General features: G+C 45.2%; 1 protein-coding gene across 3 annotated transcripts in view; it reads right to left on the bottom strand.

The window, feature by feature from the left end:
• Positions 1 to 19,274, bottom strand: part of REXO1 (RNA exonuclease 1 homolog) — a 1,211,359-nt gene that overhangs the window by 281,826 nt on the left and 910,259 nt on the right. For all 3 annotated transcript variants that reach the window (XM_044053970.1, XM_044053969.1, XM_044053971.1), the window contains exon 12: positions 12,626 to 12,736. In XM_044053970.1, coding sequence (XP_043909905.1) covers positions 12,626 to 12,736 — 111 coding nt within the window. The remainder of the gene's footprint in view (positions 1 to 12,625; positions 12,737 to 19,274) is intronic.

Genomic DNA, 19,274 nt, shown 5'->3' on the forward strand with positions numbered 1-19,274 from the left:
AGCCTAGTACCTACCTATGAACCTATGAAGGAGGTAATTAGCATTAGGACCAGCTATAAGGCCCTGCAAGACTGCAGTGGCAAAGCCAGCTCTAGATTTAGAAAAAAATGGCAAGTGGTAATGCTTGGTGAATGTATGTACAGAACTCCAGGTAGCAGCTTCTAGGATGTCCCTGGTAGGGACACCTCTGAGAAAGGCTGTAGAGGTAGATGCAGCCCTGGTTGAATGGGGTCTTATCCCCTGTGGGTTAGGTTTTCCATGGTGCTTATAGCAGAAATGAATGCAATGGCCTATCCATTTAGAAATGGTTTACTTTGAAATAGCCTTCCCCTCTGCCCCTGCAGCAAATGCAACCAGCAGCTGTTCAGATTTCCTGAGAGGTTTAGTCCTGTCCAAGTAAAATCGAAGTTGTCTGTGCACATCCAAGGAGTGCAGTATTCATTCCCCTTTGTTCTGAGGATTAGAAAAGAAGGTTGGCAAATGAATGGACTGATTATGGGCCACACTGGATACCACCTTGGGCATGAAGGAGGGATTGGTCCTGAGGGACACCCTGTCCGCATGAAAGATGATGAAAGGCTCCACAGCCATGAGGGCCTTATTATTCAGACACCCTTCTTGCTGAAGTGATGGCTAGAAGGAAGGCTGTTTTCCAAGAAAGGAATTTCAACTCTGCATTTGCAGCTGGCTCGAAGGGAGATAGTGTGAGCTTTTCCAATACAAAATTAAGGTCCGAGGCTGGAGTAGAGGCTCTCCTGGGTGGTCTTAAATTTTTGGCCCCTCTGAGAAATTGCTTCAGCAGTGGATGAGAGAAGAGAGGTGATTCTGTATTGTAATGAGCTGAAATGGCTGAGGCATGAATTTTGATGGAGGAAAAGGAAAGGCCCTTGTGAAGCATCTGAGGTAAAATTGGGCACTGCTATGCCCATCCCCTGAGTTTGGCTCCAGGAACAGCAGAATCATTTCCATTTTTCAGCACACGATTTTCTAGTACTATGCCTCCTTGCCACCAGAATGACATCCATCACTTGCTTACTGAGGGACAGTAAAGGAGAGATCAGGTAATTAGACAGGCTGCCAGGTTCAGGGTTTGAAGCTGTGGGTGCAGAATCTGGCCCCCCTGCTGGGACAGCAGAGCAGGGGTCTGAGGCAGGTGCCATGGTGCCAGCAGTGATGCACTGCGCAAGAAGGGGTACCAGTGTTGGCATGGCCAGTCTGGTGCAATCAGTATTGTCCTTGGTTTGTCCTGTTTGATCTTTAGTAGTACCTTGGAGAGGAGAGGCAGAGGGGGAAAAGCATAAACTGATAGATTTTTCCAGGTGAAGGACAGGGCATCCACTTTCCAAGCTTGTTTGTGGGGAGTCCTTGTGCAGAATTTGTCCAAATGGTATTTCTGGGGGGAGGCAAACAGGTCGATCTCTGGGCTTCCCCTTTTGTTTCTCAACATGCTGAATATCTTTGGTTCCAGTTTCTACTTGTGTGGGCCATGACATTTGTGCTGAGGTCGTCTGCCAGTGTATTTAGCTTTCCTGGCAGGAATTGAGCCTGTAGGTGCACCTGGTAGCTCAAGGCTGTGTTCCACAGAGCCATGGCTAGTCTGCAGAGGGGGTATGAGTGGGATCCCCCCTGCTTATGTACCACATAACAGTGGTGGTGTCCGTCTTTACCAATAATTATCCTGGAAGAATGTGGCCCTTTAAGGCTGTCAGAGCATACTGTACAGCTAACATTTCTTTTTGATTGATATGCAGGTGCATTTGACTTTGGTTCCATGTGCCCTGAATGCACTGCCCAGCCAAGTGAGCCCCCCCATGCATAGTCTGATGCATCTGTCGTTAGGGTTTGGGTGGCAGGGACTAGTGTGAATGGCAGTTCCTTGTTTTGGTGGCAGGAACCCTATCTGTAGACAAGGTATGATAAGAATCATTGATTCTAGATCCTGAGAATGTTGACACCATAGGCTTTTTGATACCATTGTAGTTTCCTCATATGCAGTCTTGCATATGGAATTAGTAGAATGCAGGAGGACATGAACCCCAGGGCTTGCAGTATTTTCCTTGCAGATAGCTGGGTCTTTGTGGCCAGTAGTCTGAAGTAGGCTGTCAAATTAACTTTCTTCTATGGTGTGAGGTAGGCCATCTGGGAAGTTGCATTCAAGCTTGGTCCGAGCAATACAATTTGTTGGCAGGGTACAAGATGTGATTTATTTTTGTTTATGCTGTACCCCAGAGAAGCTAGCAATTTCTTTACAATTGCCAGATTTAATAGTATGTCCTGGCTTTCTGCCTGAATTAGACAATCGTTCAGGTATTGGTATATCAACCAAAGGTACAGGACGGCACAACGACTTCCCAGCTGGAACAGGTCACAATTTATAATTTATTGAAAGAATAGAATGATACAACACAATTTATCCAGGACGGACTCAATATTAACAAGAGTTAAGCGCTTTCATCTGTCTTACGCAGACTTCATCAGAACTGCCATTTTTTTCTCCAATTTCACTTTTGTACTCAATTTTGGCGCCAAAACTTTTTGAAATTTAAAGTGGTCCTTCCTTATCTAACAATACTTATTGAACACAATTAATAAAATTACATGTATGTATAAAAATAAAAATACTGTGCTAAAACATTTAAAATCTGTATGTTATTACAATACTAGTAACATCTACTAAACGTATATATGTACACTATGGTCTTATTACATGTCACCTACACACTCCTACATCATATTAACATACTTAAAATTATATAAATATATAAATGTACAATTGATAAATACTTAAACTAAAATGAACATGAATACTTATATGGTATTGTATAAATACATATGTGAAAATCTCTATACCAGGCTTAAAAACGGTTTTATACTAATAAAGTCATTTATGCCTGGTAACCTAACAGCATCCGTGAATATTTGCCATTTACTCTCCTTTTTGGCTAACATACCCTTCACATTACCACCCCTTGTTGTCATCTCAACCTGATCTATTACAGTGAATTTAAAGCTGTGTGTGTCCCCATTTTGTACTGTGTGTCTACATAGGGCATTCTTTGTATCTTTTTTCTTAATATAATACATATGGTCATATATACGACATCTTAACTGTCTTTCCGTTTTCCCTATGTAGAACGCGGAACATGCCTCACAAGTAGCTATATATACCACAAATTTTGTGTTGCAGTTTCCTGCTCTTCCCTTAATATATGTTCCATTAAATTTTTTTAATTTAAATTCTTCTTTCTCATTAATATATCTACACTGTTTACAAGTACCACATTTCACAGTGGCTTTTTTCTTATGTCCATCATTTTGTGTGTTATATTAAATCATCATTTTCAAATTAGGACCTATTTTGTAAACAAATTTAGGGAAAGTACCTACTTTCTGTACTATATTTTCATCCATAGTGATCAACTTCCAATGTTGTGTAATAATAGTCTCAATATATTTCACTGCAGGTGAATACGTTAATACACATACCCTGTGAAATTGGTCCTTCTTTTCATTGTTCTTCTGTACAATGAAATTACCTAGTAAAGGTTTATACTTCCCACCCCATTCTGAGCTGATGTACCCCACTACATCATTGAGTAAGTGTACAGGATAACCTCTGGCTCTGAACATTGACCTTATGTGTTGTACTTCTTGTAGCATTATTTCATTAGTAGAGGACATACGAGCAGCTCGTATACACTGCCCCTTAAAAAATGTTTTTAAACACATGTTTGGGATGACAAATGAAGTTACCTACTCAGATGGAACATTATGGTGAGTACATAACTTCTTTATTTGAAATAGGTAACTTCATTTGATCATTAACCTGTGGGACAGTCTCTCCAGCTACCAAAAAACGTGGGAGGTCCTCAAGGAAGGATATTCCGGAGCACTGCAGAGCCAAAAGCCGCCCTTCCTCTAGACACTAAATCCAATTTATAGTGCGAGATAAAGGTATGACAGGATGCCCAAGTAGCCGCAGAGCAAATGTCATCTAAGGGAATTCTCAACCAGAATGCAGCAGATGTTGCCACAGAACGGGTAGAGTGAGCGTGAACCCCAGTAGGCTCTGGCAGGCCAGATAGTTTAAATGTGAGCAGAATGCAATACGAAGTCCATCTGGCTAGAGTTACCTTCGACACAGGCTTACCCAAGAAGGGTTTAGCAAAAGAGACAAAGAGCTGATCAGACTTGCAGAAGGCCGCTGTTCTGTGCAAATAAAAACTTAACTGTCTATGAACATCTAACAAATGAAGTTTGTACTTCCCTCTTGTTTTGAAAGTTAGGGAAAAACACTGGAAGATTAATGGACTGACTGATGTTTGACTCGGAGGCCACTTTAGGTAGGAAAGATGGGTTAGTCCTGAGAGACCCTGTCCTTATGGAAAACCAGATACAGGGCTCTCTAATACAGAGAGCCTGGAGCTCCAACACCCTTTTGGCTGAGGTAATAGCTACCAAAAAGGCAGTTTTCCAGAACAAAAATTTCAAATCAACGGAAGCTGCAGGTTCAAAAGGAGGTCCAGTTAAAGCCTGAGGGACCAAGGTTAGATCCCATGGAGGGACGGGGTTCCTAACGGGGTCTCAAGAGAAACGTACCTTTCAGAAAGGTCTTGCAAATCTTGGTGGAAGCGAGGGGACTGAGATTGTCTCCAATGTGAAAATGCGAGAAAAGGCAGCCATTTGAACCTTTACAGTACAAGAACTGGCCCCTTGCTGAAAAATATAAGATAGAAAATTGAGCACTGCTGGAATGGGAGCAGTGAAAGGGTCCAAATTCCTATGAGACGCCCAAACAAAAAACGCTTCCATTTACTATTGTAAACTTTCCTGATAGAAGGTTTATGCGCTGCTACCAGGATAGATCTAACTGCAGACGAGATACTGGGAGTTCTAACAACTAATGGAACTGGTTCAACCACACTGAGAGCTTGAGATCGATTTGGGGGTTTCAATCCTGAAGGATGAGATATTAGATCCGGGATGGGATCCAAGATTCAGAGAGGAGCTATAAGATAAGACCGCAGGCACGGGAACCAGGTTTGACAAGGCCAGAATGGGGCTATGAGGATAATCTTTTCCCCAACCGGTGAGCTTTCTGTAAGAATTTTGTTATCAATGGAAGAGGAGGATAAGCATACAGAAGACCGGGTGGCCAAGCATGGACTAGAGCATCCCTGGGGCTTTCCCCGGAGGGGGAATTAGAGCAAAAAACTTGCTGCACTTCGCACTGGAAGGAGATGTGAAGAGATCGCAGCAAGGCTGACCCCACTTGCGGAAGATCTGTTTCGCTACTAAGGGATTCAGGGACCACTTGTAAGGAGATAGGATAGTTCGACTCAGTTTGTCCACTAGGGTGTTGGACTGACCCGGAATGTGCACGGTTGGTGGATATCACCCAATCCCAAACTCTCATGGCCTCTCGGCAAAGAGGATAAGACCTGGTCCCACCTGTTTGTTGATGTACCAGACCACTGACATGTTGTCTAACTGAATCGCAATCATCCCTGGAGGGAGAAAGGCATGAAGGGCTTGCAATGCTAGAAGCACCGCCCTCACCTCCAGAACACTGATATGCAGAACGGTCTCTGTCTGAGTCCACGTACTTTGAACAGTTCTGCCCACGTAGTACCCCCACCCCCCACCCAAGGCGAGAAGTGTCCATGGTCACCGTGGCTTGGGGTTGCGGCAAAACAAACGGTCGTCCTTCCCGAAGCTCTCGGGAGTGGAGCCATCACAAGAGGGAATTTCTGCAAACTCTGCTGAGAGGAATCAGTAAGTCCAACAGGTGGCGAAGGATGGACCAATGAACCTGCAAGGTCCACTGGAGAATCCTCATGGGCAAGCGAGCTAAGGGCGCAAGACTGATTGCTGCTGCCATGGACCCTAAAGCTCTCAGGACTAACCTCTGCTGACAGGGCAGGTGACTGAAGAAGGGCTAAAACATGCAAGGTCAAGCTGCGAAGTCTGTCTGATGTCAAGAAGGCCTTGGTCTGAAGCGTGTCTATCTTGGCCCCTACGAACTCCAAGACTTGAACTGGTTGAAAGGATGACTTCTTCAAGTTTATGGTGATCCCCAAATGGGACGCATGAAGTAGAAAATGATCCCTGGCTATGCAGAGTAGATGCCTGGTGGGGGTGGTAAGGAGCCAGTCGTCTAGGTAAGGAAAAACCTGTATTCCCTTAAGTCTCAGGTGGGCCGCTACAACTGGCATGACCTTGGTGAACACCCTGGGGGCTGTGGTGAGACCAAAGGGTAGAATTCTGAACTGGTAATGACTGGCCCCTAGCCGGAAGCAGAGAAACCTCCTGGATCACCTGCCCAAGAGAATGTGATATTACGCATCCCTGAGGTCTATGGAGCACATCCAGTCCTTCTCCTGCAGCAGGGGCAGAATGGATTGAAGCATGACCATCTGGAATTTTTCCTTAGCAATGAAGAGGTTCATTGTTGAAAGGTCGAGGATCGGCCTTAAGTCTCCCATCTTCTTTGGCACCAAAAAGAACCTGGAGTAATTGCCTAATCTGGGTTGTCCTGGGGGGACGTGCTGGATGGCTCTTTTATCTAGCAGCTTTTTTTACCTCTAAAGCTGCAGCTTCCCTCTGACTGGGTGGTACATCGGGGAGGCGCCTCGACTGAGGAGGCAGATTTAAGAAAGGGACAGAATAACTTCTGGATATTATTCGAAGCACAAAGCGATCTGATGTGATGGACTCCCATTGGGCCAAGTGCTTCGAAAAACGCCCCCAGACTGCCTCCAGAGAGGAGCAGTCGGGCAACCCCTCAGGTCTGCTGCGTGGGTCGGTCAGAGAAAGGTTCCCGCGACCCAAAATTTTTCGCCCCCCCCCTCTGCCTCTGGGCCGGTGTCCACCTTGTCCCCCTCTGCCTCTGAAGGATGAAGGGTCCGGAGCGTAACGGGACTGCTGAGACTTCTGGAACCACATCTTCTTTTGTCCTCTCTAGTTCCTCGAAAAGGACCTTTGAGGAGCAGAGAAGCGGACTCCCGACGGCAGACAGCTTCTTCCCGTCTTTCTCGCTCTGAACTAATGTGTCGTGGATGGTCTTCCCAAACAGAGTAGAACCGTCGAAGGGTGCGTTCGCGAAGGATGCCTTAAAAGGTTCCGCAAAGTCACAAAGCCGGAGCCAGTAGTCACTCCTTAAGGCAATGCCGGATCCGCTGGCTCTAGCGGCCCCTTCCCCTGTGGCATGGGAAAGCAGCCGCATAGACGTGTTAGAAACCAATTTCAGAGTGGCCATGAGAGCCGAGAAGGTCCGTTTGTCCTTGGCCGACATGGACTCAGGGGGAGACTCAGCATATTCTTTCACCAGATCCTGCTGAAGTCTAATTACATGGGCCAAATAATTCAGCGCCCTTATAGAAAAGGTAGCTGAAGCAAACATCCGCTTCCCGATACGATCCATCGTCTGAGACTCCTTATCAGGGGGATGGATCGAGGAACTATCCTGAGCAAGTTCCTTCTTAGTGGCTGCCGCACCACCATAGCATCTACCGGGGAACCCTTACCCCAAGCCATCCTGTCCACAGGGGGACTAAAAATCCTATCTGGCCTCCTGGGGATTGGCTCTACAGTGTCCGGTTCCTTCCACGCCCTGGTAGTGATGAGGTCAACCAGGGGGTCGGCCAGGGGGGACACCCAAGAGGTAGACGGGCCTGCATCGAACACTTCCAGGAACACAGACTCATCCGAGAAAGGTTTTTGGGCTGACCACCCCCCTTTTAGGTGAAGCATTTCCATAATGTCTCCAAAGGAGACGTCCTCAGGGGGTGACCTGGGGAACCTTCCCCTTCCTCCAAATCGGTGTCCTCCGTGAGGGACTCAGGGGAGTCCAAGTGCCTCCTCTTACACTTATGTTTGTGAGGGACCTCCTCGATGGGACTGTCCGAGGAGGGCTCACCAACAGGGTCATGTTCCACCAGTGGAATGGGCTGGGGTGTCAATGCAGGCTGTCCAGGGGACTGGATGATGGAAGACAAGCCCAGCTGCAAGGGAGTGGGGGCAGAATCCGAAGAAAGAGCAGGGGGTCTCGAACCTCTCGAGAGAACCCTCTCCACCATGTCAAAAGCAGAGGGTGAACCAATCTCTCTGTGCTCCGTGGTTAACGCCCTCGGATCCGGCGCGGGAATCAGCATCGGAGCCGAAGCGCTCGGACCAGAGAGGGAAGTGTGCTCCAACCGGAACGGAGCCGAGAACACACTGGCCCCCTCGGATCCGACACACGGCTCTCGGCCCCGAGAGCTCGGATCTGAAAAAGGATCTGACAAACTCGAGGGCATGGCCGGCGTCGAGATAGCTATAACCGTCGGCGCCGACTCCCTGACTCCGAGACTCCTGGGATCCTAAGGCTCCGAAACCCGATGGTGGATCGGAGAAGGAGCTATTGGGGCAAAAAGTGGGGCCGAACTCCCCCCTGGAGGGGGGGGGGGTAGGCAGCAGCACTCCCATCTGCAGCTGGGTTTGGAGAAAACGATGCATCATCCAGTCCATATCAGCGTCGGAGAGACTACGGGTTGACCTAGAGGCCTCGGAAGCTGGCCAGGAGGGCCGCCGCAACAACCTTGATGATGGTCAGGCCTCCTCCTCCGGCTCCGGTGAGAAGCATGGAGAACGGAGCAGAGGGGAGGAAGGCCAGGAGACCTTCTGAGGTGAGGAGAACAGCTTGGCAGGTGGGGCCGAGAGGGCAGAGTCGGCCTGCCGCTTGTGGCTTCTATGCCTCTCTTTCTCCTTCTCTATTTCTCTCTCCTCTCTTTCTTTTCTTTCCTAGAGTCCCTCTCTCCCTGGGAAGAAATGGGAGGTTGAGTCCCAGCCAGGGGAGAGAGGACAACAGGCTGAACAGCCGCAGCCGTGGCTGGAGCCGCTGAGGGAGAGGAGGAGGAAGTAGATTCCACGGGTAGAAGACCCGCCAGAATCAGCTTATTCCTTCTATCCCTCAGGGCCCGGGGGTTAAAAGCTACACAAACTTGGCAGCCTGATGACAAGTGCATTACCCCCAGGCAGAGGACACACTGAGTGTGGCCATCCGCTGGGGAAAGCTTATGGCCACACTCAGTACACTTAGAAAAAATTACCTTAGGGGCCTCGGCCATAATATCTAAGGAAAAACACACACATGCGCCTCACACAAAACCTAAGGGAAAGGGGGGAATTACTAAGTTTTAAACTACAGGAAAATTGAAAAAACTCAAGGGTTTAAGCTAAGAGATTAAACTGTCCGCACACACACTAAAATTAATAAGATTTTTACTCACAGATCACCTAATGCTAGGAGCTCGAGAAACTCGTGCTTGACAAAGCCGCGGCAAATAAGATCTGAGGATTGGAAGGAGGTGGCAGGGTATTGTGGGTAAGGGGAGAAGCTTGGAGCTCGGATCTCTAGCTTAGAAAGCTGCCGGCTCTGATCCATGTCGGATCCGATACCCACAGGTTGATGATCAAATGAAGTTACCTACTTCAGATCTTGCTTTTCAGCCTCTGCCCACTAATTTGGGGGTAGGTCTGGCCAGCTGTTTGGGATTGGGAAGGAGTGGAAGTGGAATTTGTATACTTGGGAAACTATATTTAAAACCCATTTGTCCTGGGTAATGAGTTCCCAATTTTTTGCATGCATGGCAATCTTTCCCCCTAAAGGAACAGTCAGTTGAGCAGGGCTTGGAAGGTTTAAAGTTAAGTCATTGAGACAGTTTATTAGGGGGGGAGTCTTACTACTCCCTGCTTTGGAAGTGGGAGCCCCCCACTGCTTAGGCCTGTGAGTACCTTGGGACTGAAGCCTCAGTGTTCTACTGGTTCTGAGTCTGGACTGAGAAGGCCTGGAAGAGGCAGGAAAGGACCAATTCTTTCTGGGAGGTTGTACTTGCAGGAAATCTTTAACAGTTTGCATAGATTTAGCTTTTTCCTCCATCTTTTTAAGTACTTCTTCTGCTTTGTTGGCAAACAGGCAGTCTTGGTTTAAGGGAGCATCCAGTAATTTAGCTTTAACATGATCTGGCAAAGATTGCTCATTAAGCCAAGCATGCCTTCTAAGAATAGACCCAGTGACAGCAGCCCTGCAAGATGCCTCTAATGAATCAAAACCACATTGCAAAATATGTTTTCCAACTTGTTCAGAAGAATGCATTAAATCCTGTAATTCTTTATTTTCAGCACAGTCAGGAATCAACATCATTTTCTGCTTAAGCAATCCAACAATATGCTGCTGATACTTTAACATATGAAAATGGCAGTTTAAGGCCTTAATGGCCAAAATTGCAGAAGCATATACCTTCTTACCCCATCTATCCAGTGCCCTGGAATCGCTATCAGAGGGGGTAGGATTTTTGGCAGTAGTAGCCTTAATGCCCTTGGGTCCCTGTGAAATGGTCTCAGGATCCACAGTAGGATTTTTAAAGAGGGACTTGTGAGAGTCAGGCACCTTGTAATACCTATCAGGTTTTCTGGGAGCAGGAGGTAAAGTGTCAGAGGCCAGGCTAGATTCCGAGAAGGCATCATCTACAATGCCCAGTACAGGAGGGATAGCTAAAAGCCTGTGTTAAGGCAGGAGTAAGAATTCCCTAAGCCACTGTTTGGAGTCAGAGTAATCCTGGCTTTCCCAGCGGAAATGCTCCCTAAGTGTATGCAAGGTTTCATCAAAAGAGAAATCCTCTGGAGGGGAAGCAGAAGAAATGGAGTCCTCCTCTGCATCATAATCCTCATATGTACATAAGGGCAAATCCTGATCATCAGAGAAAACAGAAATTTCAGAATCCTGATCAGAAGAATCAGAAGGAAAATCAGTCCTAGGTCTCTTAGAGGGGGGAAGGGTGGCTTCCCCTGATTAGAGTAAGAAGGTCTTCAGCCATTCTTATCATTTGTTTTTCAGACATAGGGGCCTAACCATGCAGTCTGGGTGCAGTTTTCTAGGCATAGTTCGAGTTTTAGGCCTTGAAGAAGAAGATGGCGTCGGTTTAATATGCAAGTCAGTAGGCCTGAATACACCCTCAGAAGTAGGTGCCAGCACAGCGGCTCTGGACTCATCCAAGGTAGAGACACCTGCAGAATCCACAATCGAAGAAGCATCTTGCGGAATACTGGACTCCGAATGGGTCTCAGTAGAGGCCTGCGAATCTTTCGTAGCGGCTATCAGGGACTGCGAAAGTGCCTCACTGAGTACCGGTGAACTGGCGACTAGCTTAGGAGAAGTGTCGTCGGCAGCTTTGGACCTATGTGGTCTGTCTCTGTCTTTATCTTTGCATTTTTTCGGAATGTCGGTAGTCGGGTGGCTTACCGAAGCCATTTCTGGATAATTGAACAGAGTACCAAAATATTTGGTTGCGTAAATGAACTGACGACAAATAGTATGAGGTTTGAATAAGGCACAAAACCGACAGCGAGGTATGTTGTGGTCTGGGCCTAAGCAAGGAATGCAGTACGAATGAAAATCTTTATGAGGTATTTGCTTTCCACAAGAAATACAATTGTTAACTTTTACTGACATTGGTTTAGAGCAAGAAAAAGGATCCCCAACAGGGTACTTAGCTTAGTTGAAGACTTCTGGTCTGAAACTCGAAAACGAAAATTTCAGGAGTTGGCCGGCACTTGCGAACTGCTTCTGCTTCGGGCACCGCATGGCAAGAAAGACTGATGTAATGGCGTCAGCTGCATGCTTTATACCGCTGACTACCTGACATCATGGAATATGAGACAGCAACCGACGCAGGACCCAAGACTTTGATAATCAGGCCTACTGCAAGCAGATAACCCAAATGTGATGACTGCAACAGTGAAACACGAAGAACATCACCACACTGAACATTTTTAAGCGCTTGTTTTTGTAGAGAACTGCATGCCCAAAGCCATTTAACAACTTACTGTCTTGAGCAGTACCGCTCTCATTTTGTGCAGTCTTTATGAACCGCAATGCTTGGGAAAGAAGGCATCACACACACACACTCATCTCCTCCTAAACAAACTGAGGAATGCTAGTGCTAGCTAGAAAACACACTTTAAACCAAACTCCAAACTTGAGTGTTACTGTAACTTATAAAGTCACACACTTCAAAGCCAAGAACTGAAGAAAAAAAAAACTGCTCAGATATTAACATGGATGACCCCACTGAAAAAAAAAAAATCTACTAAAATTAAAAACAGGGAGGCACAAAGATGAGGAAAAAATAAATAAATAAATAAAATCTAGCACAATGCTGACAGAGAAAGCTAGGAAACGTTCTGAAGACAGTGGGTTGAATGTAGGACACTGACAAGGGCACAAAAAGGATGTAAAAATGAGCACAAAGGAAAATGGGTACAACTCATCTAAGAGGCAGCCCCACACTTGTTTGTTAAGTTACATTCAACAGTACCACATAAAAGGGGCACTTGCAGCATATCTGGCATTAATACCTCATTGGCAGTACAGAACAGCTGGTATTACAGACTGACAGACTGCACTGCCAATTCCGACCAGTGCGAAGATATCAACGGACAGCATCTTTGTAGCAAACTCAGTTTTCAAGGTAACAGTACAACTGCTTTCATCTCAACAAGTACCTGTTAAGCTAAAGGTAGCAACACTTTAATTCTCCTAACAATCAGCTACAAACCCAGACTATTTATATATATACATGCCTACCATCTCACAATCCAAAGCAAAAATTCCAGCATTGCCATCAGGTGGTAGTGATTTTGCAAATGTTTTTACAAAGCCATCAAGGTTTTCTTTGCGTCCATCATGAACGTGTTGCTAAGAAAAAGAAAGAAACAGTTTAATACAAATGATGGAATCAAGTATTGAAAATCTGGCAGTTTTACACACAGAATGAAAGCAAAAGTTATTACCAGATTTGGGATCACCTTCATTTCGTCGACAGTTCACTTCACCGACAACCAAGTCAGCAGGCCCAATTCACTGACACTTAATTTCACCGACGCTCATTTAGTCGAAAATGATATATGGCCTATTCCCCACTGTAGAGCGACCATGGAGTTAGAATTACATAGTAAGGGGGAGGTGTGGGGGGCACAGCCCCCCACAATGGGGGGTGTGGGGGCGAAGCCCCCCCACATATCATAGACGTTTTACAGTATACAGATGCATTCTTACAAGTGCAATGTATAACTACTACCAACAAACCATTATAGAATCCCAGTATGTGGGGGGCTTCGCATCCCCACACCTCCCCTTACTATATATTCTAACTCCAGTCTCGCTCCACAGTGGGGAATAGGCCATATATCATTTTCGAAGAAATGAGTGTCGGTGAAATGAAGTGTCTGTGAAATAGAGTGCCAGTGAATTGGACCTGCTGAGTTGAGTGTCGGTGAAATGAAGTGTCTGTGAAATGGAGTGCCAGTGAACTGGGCCTGCTGAGTTGAGTGTCAGTGAAATGAATTGTCGACGAAATGAAGGTGATCCCAGATTTGATACTGTCACTATTGCAAAAGTATTTTACAAACGAGCAAGTCTAAAACGTTGAATACAAATACCAAACACCACCTACTGAAAATTAAGCTGCTTTTGTTTCTGCATGAAGTGTAATGAACATAATTTTCATTCGGAACCACCTCCACCTTGAAAGGAAAAACAAAAGTTATACACTCGCCATAACGATGCATCTGAATTGTCCATTTTCATTCTTCCTCCACAGATGGGTCTCAGATCTGGCTCGACCACTTTTCTAGATTCACATATCCAACTCTCAAGCTCCTTCCCTTTACCCATAATGCCCCACTAACCGAGCATACCTCAGATCGAGTTTGCTGCCTCTAGTAATCATGGTTGACCATACAAAGAATCTATAAGGTAGAATCAATAGAGATACAACTGGAGCTCAAACAAGGAACAACTGGTTCTCAAAATAGTCGCTTTCAGGTTTTCTCCAGGAAGAAAGGGAAGCGGGGTTAGGAGGGCAAGAAGTTGAGGAAGAATGAAAATGGACAACACAGATGCATCATTATGGTGAGTACATAACTTCTGTATCTGATGATGTTTTTTTCATTTGCTCCTCAACTGATGGGACAGCGTTTCCAGCTGGGTGAATCTTGGGCGGTCTTCATGGAAGGATACTTTGGAGCAGCTCTGTTCCTAGAAATCAAATCTAGTTTCTAATTAGCAATAAAGGTATAAGCACTGGACCAAGTGACAGTGGCACAAATGTGATGTTCTTGACCAAAAACCTGAAGAACTGGCCACAGGCTTTGTGGACTGTACTTTAGGGGGCTTAGGCCAAGAGAACCCTCTTTGGCTGTAGACACAGAATATGCAATCAGTAAACCATTTGGCTAAAGTCACTTTGGAAACTGCCATGCCTAATCTGCTTGGTGAGAAGTATATAAACTAAAGGTCAGATTTCCTGAAATGATAAAAGTTGCCAGTGCACATCCAAAACTTGGAGCATGTATTCACCTTTACTGGAAAATTTTGGGAAGAAAACCACCAGGTTAATGACTTGATTAATGTCTGACTCAAAAGCCACAATGGGTAAAAAAGGATGGATTGGTACATTAGGTGACCCAATCCTTAAAAAAAAAAAAAAAAAAAAAAAAAAAACAGGTATGCAAGATTTGGACTTGAAGTGCCTGGATTTCAGATACTCGCCTAGCTGACATAATGGCAACAGCAAAAAAAAAAAAAAAAACCTTCCAGGATAAGACCCTAAGATATGTCTTGGCTGAAGGTTCATAGGGGCTTTGGGTCAGACTTTTAAGTAGGACAGTTAATTTCCAAGGAGAGAGGAGTCCTTGACTGAAGGCTTCAGAAAGAAGATGCCTTTCAGAAACGTCTTGCACAACTTAGAAGAGGCCAAAGAAGAGTGATTTTCGCCTGAATCAAAGTTGGAAATGGCAACCAACTGTACTTTAATAGTAGAGAAACTACCCACCTCAGTAAAAAGGAAGCTAAAAATTCTAGGACAGTGGAGTCAAAAAGCTGCAATGAGTATAACTCTGCTCTTCAGCAGGTAAGCTTTCTGTAGGAATTTGTGAGATTAAGCATACAAGAAAATGGAGGGCCAGTTGTGAACTACAGCAACTGCTGCACTGTTGTTGGTGGGGGTAGTGAAAAGATCACAGCATGGCTGGCCCCATTGACAGAAAATTCTTTCCGGCACTTTTACATTAAGAGACCACTCATGGTGCATCACAATGGGCCTGCTTAATTTGTCTGCAAGCACACTGTCTTTCGCAGGTATGTCCTTGCAATGAGAAAGAGGCCACACAAGAGATCACCCACTGCCACACTCTCATTGCCTCCTGACAAAGGAGGATAAGATCTGGATCCCCCCTGTTTGCTGATACATCAGACTACAGACATACTGTCAGTCTGGACTGCAACTGGTCCAGAGAGCATCCTGAAAGACCCTCAAAAGTAAGAGAACAGCTCTCACCTACAGGACCATTAATAAACAAACTGACCTCTTCTGGGGAACTCGCAACTTGTACTGTCCTTCCCAAGAACCCCCCCCCCCAATTGGGGAAGCGCCCATGGTCACTGTGGCCACCGGAAGTGGGAGAACAAAAGGATGACCCTGTGAAATTTCATCTGAATGAATCCACCAAACAAGGAATTTTTAACAAACTTGCATGATCCTAACCGGAGTGTACAAGGGCTGGTGAAGAACACACCACTATAGAATCCACATATGAAATCTGGCTAAAGGAACTAGAGCAATTGTTGCTGCCATGGACTCTAAGGCTTGCAAGACTAGTTGTGCTGGAGGAGAAGAAAGCAAAATTAATTCCATTACCTGAGATCTGAGGGTTTGTACTCCCACTGGAAGAATAGACACTATCTGACTGATCATGCCAAGACGAGTACCTACACAAAATCCACAGTCTGTGCAGATGTGAGGAGTTGTAGTCGACTCTGATGCTCAGATGAAGACATAACTAGAGCAAGCAGTCCCTTGCTTATAAAAGATGTTGTCTGGTCAGAGCAGTCAGGAGTCAGTTGTCTAGCTACAGAAACATATGAAATCCAAGCAGTCTTAGGAGAGCTGCTACCACCACCATGCATTTGGTGAACATTCTGGGGGCTGTGGTGAGGCCAAAGGGCAGTGCTTTGAACTGTAATGACTGTCTCTCAGGTGGAAGACCAGATATGTTATGGACAGCCTGTTTATTTTGATGTGATAGTATATATCCTGAAGATCTACTGAGCGCATCCAATTGTCGCTTCACAGCAGGGGCAAAATGGACTGAATAGTGAACTTTGAGTATTTCAATTATTAGCTTAGTTGGCTGAGAACCCACGATGGGTCTCAAGTCTCCTGTCTTTTTTGGCAGTAAAAAGAATCTTGAGTAGATTCTGGACTCTATCTGGGCTGGGGGCACATCTTATATAACTTTCTTCTAGCAGCTTTATCTCTTGAGCTGTTGCCTCCCTCTGATTGGGTGGTACATCTGGGTCTTTCTCTTTTTCACAGGGGTGATTAGGAAAAATGGTATGAAATAACCTCCGGATACGATCCTCTGCACCTATGTATCTCTTGTGATGAACACCCAGGCTTCTGGGTGCAGAGACAAGCATCCCCTGACTGCCTCCAGACACTAGCAGCTGGGCAATTTTTCAGGAATGCTAGTAACATTTATCTGAGAAGATTATCATTGAAACCCTGGTTCTGCAGGCCTATACAAGGATGGGATCTTCCATTAGAGTTCCCCCCTCTGCCTCTGGGGGAATTATCTCCTTGTGAGTGTTGGAAAGGACCTTGGGATGTGGGAAAAAAAGAAGTTCCACCTGTGTTGTCCATTTTCATTCTTCCTCAACATCTGGTTTTGGATCTGATCCTTGAATCACACTCGGCCGTCACTAAAGCTCGTGGCCACCAAAAGACTCTCAAGCTCCTCCCTTTCCCATAATTCACCAACCCTAACACTCCTCAGATTCTGTTTGCAGTTCTATATCGACTACATATATATGTATATATACACACATATACATATATTACAGATCTCAATATACCTACATCTATAAAAAGAAAGGTATGAAACTATTTAAGAAATACGTAAAAATACAGACCCTACCTGGAGCTCAGTCCAAAAGACAGTTGTGTCCTTATAGTCTCTCATTCTTCCAGAAGCCAAGGAAGAAAAGGATGGAAATTGGTGGGTGGGAAGTTGAGCAAGAATGAAAATGGACAACACAGATGGAACATTATGGTGAGTACATAACTTGTTTATCAGATGTTGTCAATTTTCATTCATTCCTCAACAATCTGGCCAGAGTCCCCAGCTACTTAAATTCCCAGGTTGACTCTAAGGAAGGATGTGCCTAAGCAGTTGAGCCAAAGGCTGCTCTTCCCCAAGAGACCAGATCCAATTTGCAATGAGTAATAAAAATATGAGGACTGGTTCAGGTGGCAGCTGTGCATGTATCATCCATGGAAGCTTTACAAAGAAATACTGTGGAAGTTGCCATATACCCAGTGGAATGTGCTCTTACAGGTTTTGGTAAGCTTAAGCCCAACTTGTCGTAAAGAAAACTGGTAAATGAATTGACTGATAGTGGATTGTGACACCACCTTAGGAAGGAAAGAAGCGTTAGTACATAATATCACTCTATCTTTATGAAAAATCAAGTAAGGAGGTTTCGATGATAAAGTCTTGAAGTTCTGAGATCCTTCTAGCAGAAGTAATGGCCACTAGAAAAATAGTTTTCCAGGTCAAGAATTTAAGTTCACATTTATCCGCTGGTTCGAATGGAGATTGAATTAAGGTTTGTAGTACCAAATTTAAGTCCCATGGTGGAGTAGGATCTTTATATGGTGGTCTGAGCAGGAGGGCACCTCTTAAAAAGGCTTTACAAGGTTTAGATGAAGCCAAGGAGGAATTGTCAAATCCAGTGTGAAAATTATACTTCTAACTGGACTTTGACTGTTCAGGAGCTAGCTCCCTCATTAAAAATTGTTGCCAAAAATTCCAGGATACTTTCTACAGGAGTTGAAAAGGGTTCAATGTGTTTTTGCTGTGCTCAAAAAGCAAATCTTTTCCATTTGCTTCTGTAAAGTTTTCTTGTGGAAGCCTTATGTGACGAGAGAAGTATATGGTGAACCAGGAAAGACAGCAACGGTTGTCTGGCTATCAAGGGAATTAGAGAAACTATGCTGTTAGCTTGAGCTTTGAAATATCCAGATGAGTCATGTCTGTCAGGTGAGACAGGAGGTCTGGAATTGGATTCAGAATCCAAGGTAGGTACAGTAGATGAGGCCAAAGGAAGGGGAACCAAATCTGTTGAAGTCAGTAAGGTGTGATGAGTATAACCTTGCTCTTCGACCAGGCAGCTTTCTGTAGAAATATGGGAAATAGGGAACTGGCGGATATGCATAGAGAAGACCAGGGGGCCAATCATGGAATACAGCATCACTCACCAATTCTCAATGTGGGGGGATGAGGGTGAAGAAGCTGCTGCACTTGTTTAGGAGAGATGCAAAAAGATCGCAGCAAGGCTGGCCCATTGTCTGAAAAATCATATCTGTCACTTTCTTTTTGAGAGACCACTCGTAAGCTAGTAAAATGGATCTGCTTAGTTTGTTTGCTATCACAATGGACTTCTCCAGAATGTGCGTTGCTATCAGAAAGTGGTTGCAAGTGATTGCCCATTGACAAACCCTGAGGGCTTCTCAACACAAGAGGTAAGATCTGGTTCCCCCTTGCTTGTTGATGTACCAAGCTAGACACCTATTAAGTACCTCAAAAAGAGGATCCTAGACCTTAAACACATGTCCTACATGGACAGACTCAAAAAACTCCAGCGATTCTCCATCTCATATCGTCTACTAAGAGGTGATCTCTGCTTGACTTACAAAGCCATGTCTGACCCAGCTTTGTTAGAAATGCTACAGCTAAAGAAATCCCAATCCCTCCAGACCACACGCTCCAGAGACTTCAACCTCATTACCACAATCAACAGAACATGCTGGAGGGCAGGTTCATAACCCAGAGACTACCCATGCTCTGGAACAGACTTCCCATACATGTCAAGCAGAGCACCTTACTAGCCCTCTTTAAGCAAAATCTTGATGAGTGGATGGGTAACAGAAAGTTCACCCTGGGGATCACTCCAGTGGCTCTACTTGATAGAGGCACTGGGAATTAATGACAAGCAGCACAATGCCAGTGCACTTCTATGGGCTAGGCTTGTATGAACCTATGACATATTGTCTGTTTGAATCGTAACTGTCCTGAAAGGGAGTGAGTCTTGGAATGACTGCAACACTAAGAGCACTCCTCTCATTTTCAGAACACTGACATGCATTTTGGCCTCTTCGGCGGACCAAATGCCT

Source organism: Protopterus annectens, chromosome 13.part0, assembly GCF_019279795.1.
Source record: "Protopterus annectens isolate FY-2018-M chromosome 13.part0, PAN1.0, whole genome shotgun sequence".
Taxonomy (NCBI): Eukaryota; Metazoa; Chordata; order Ceratodontiformes; family Protopteridae; genus Protopterus; species Protopterus annectens.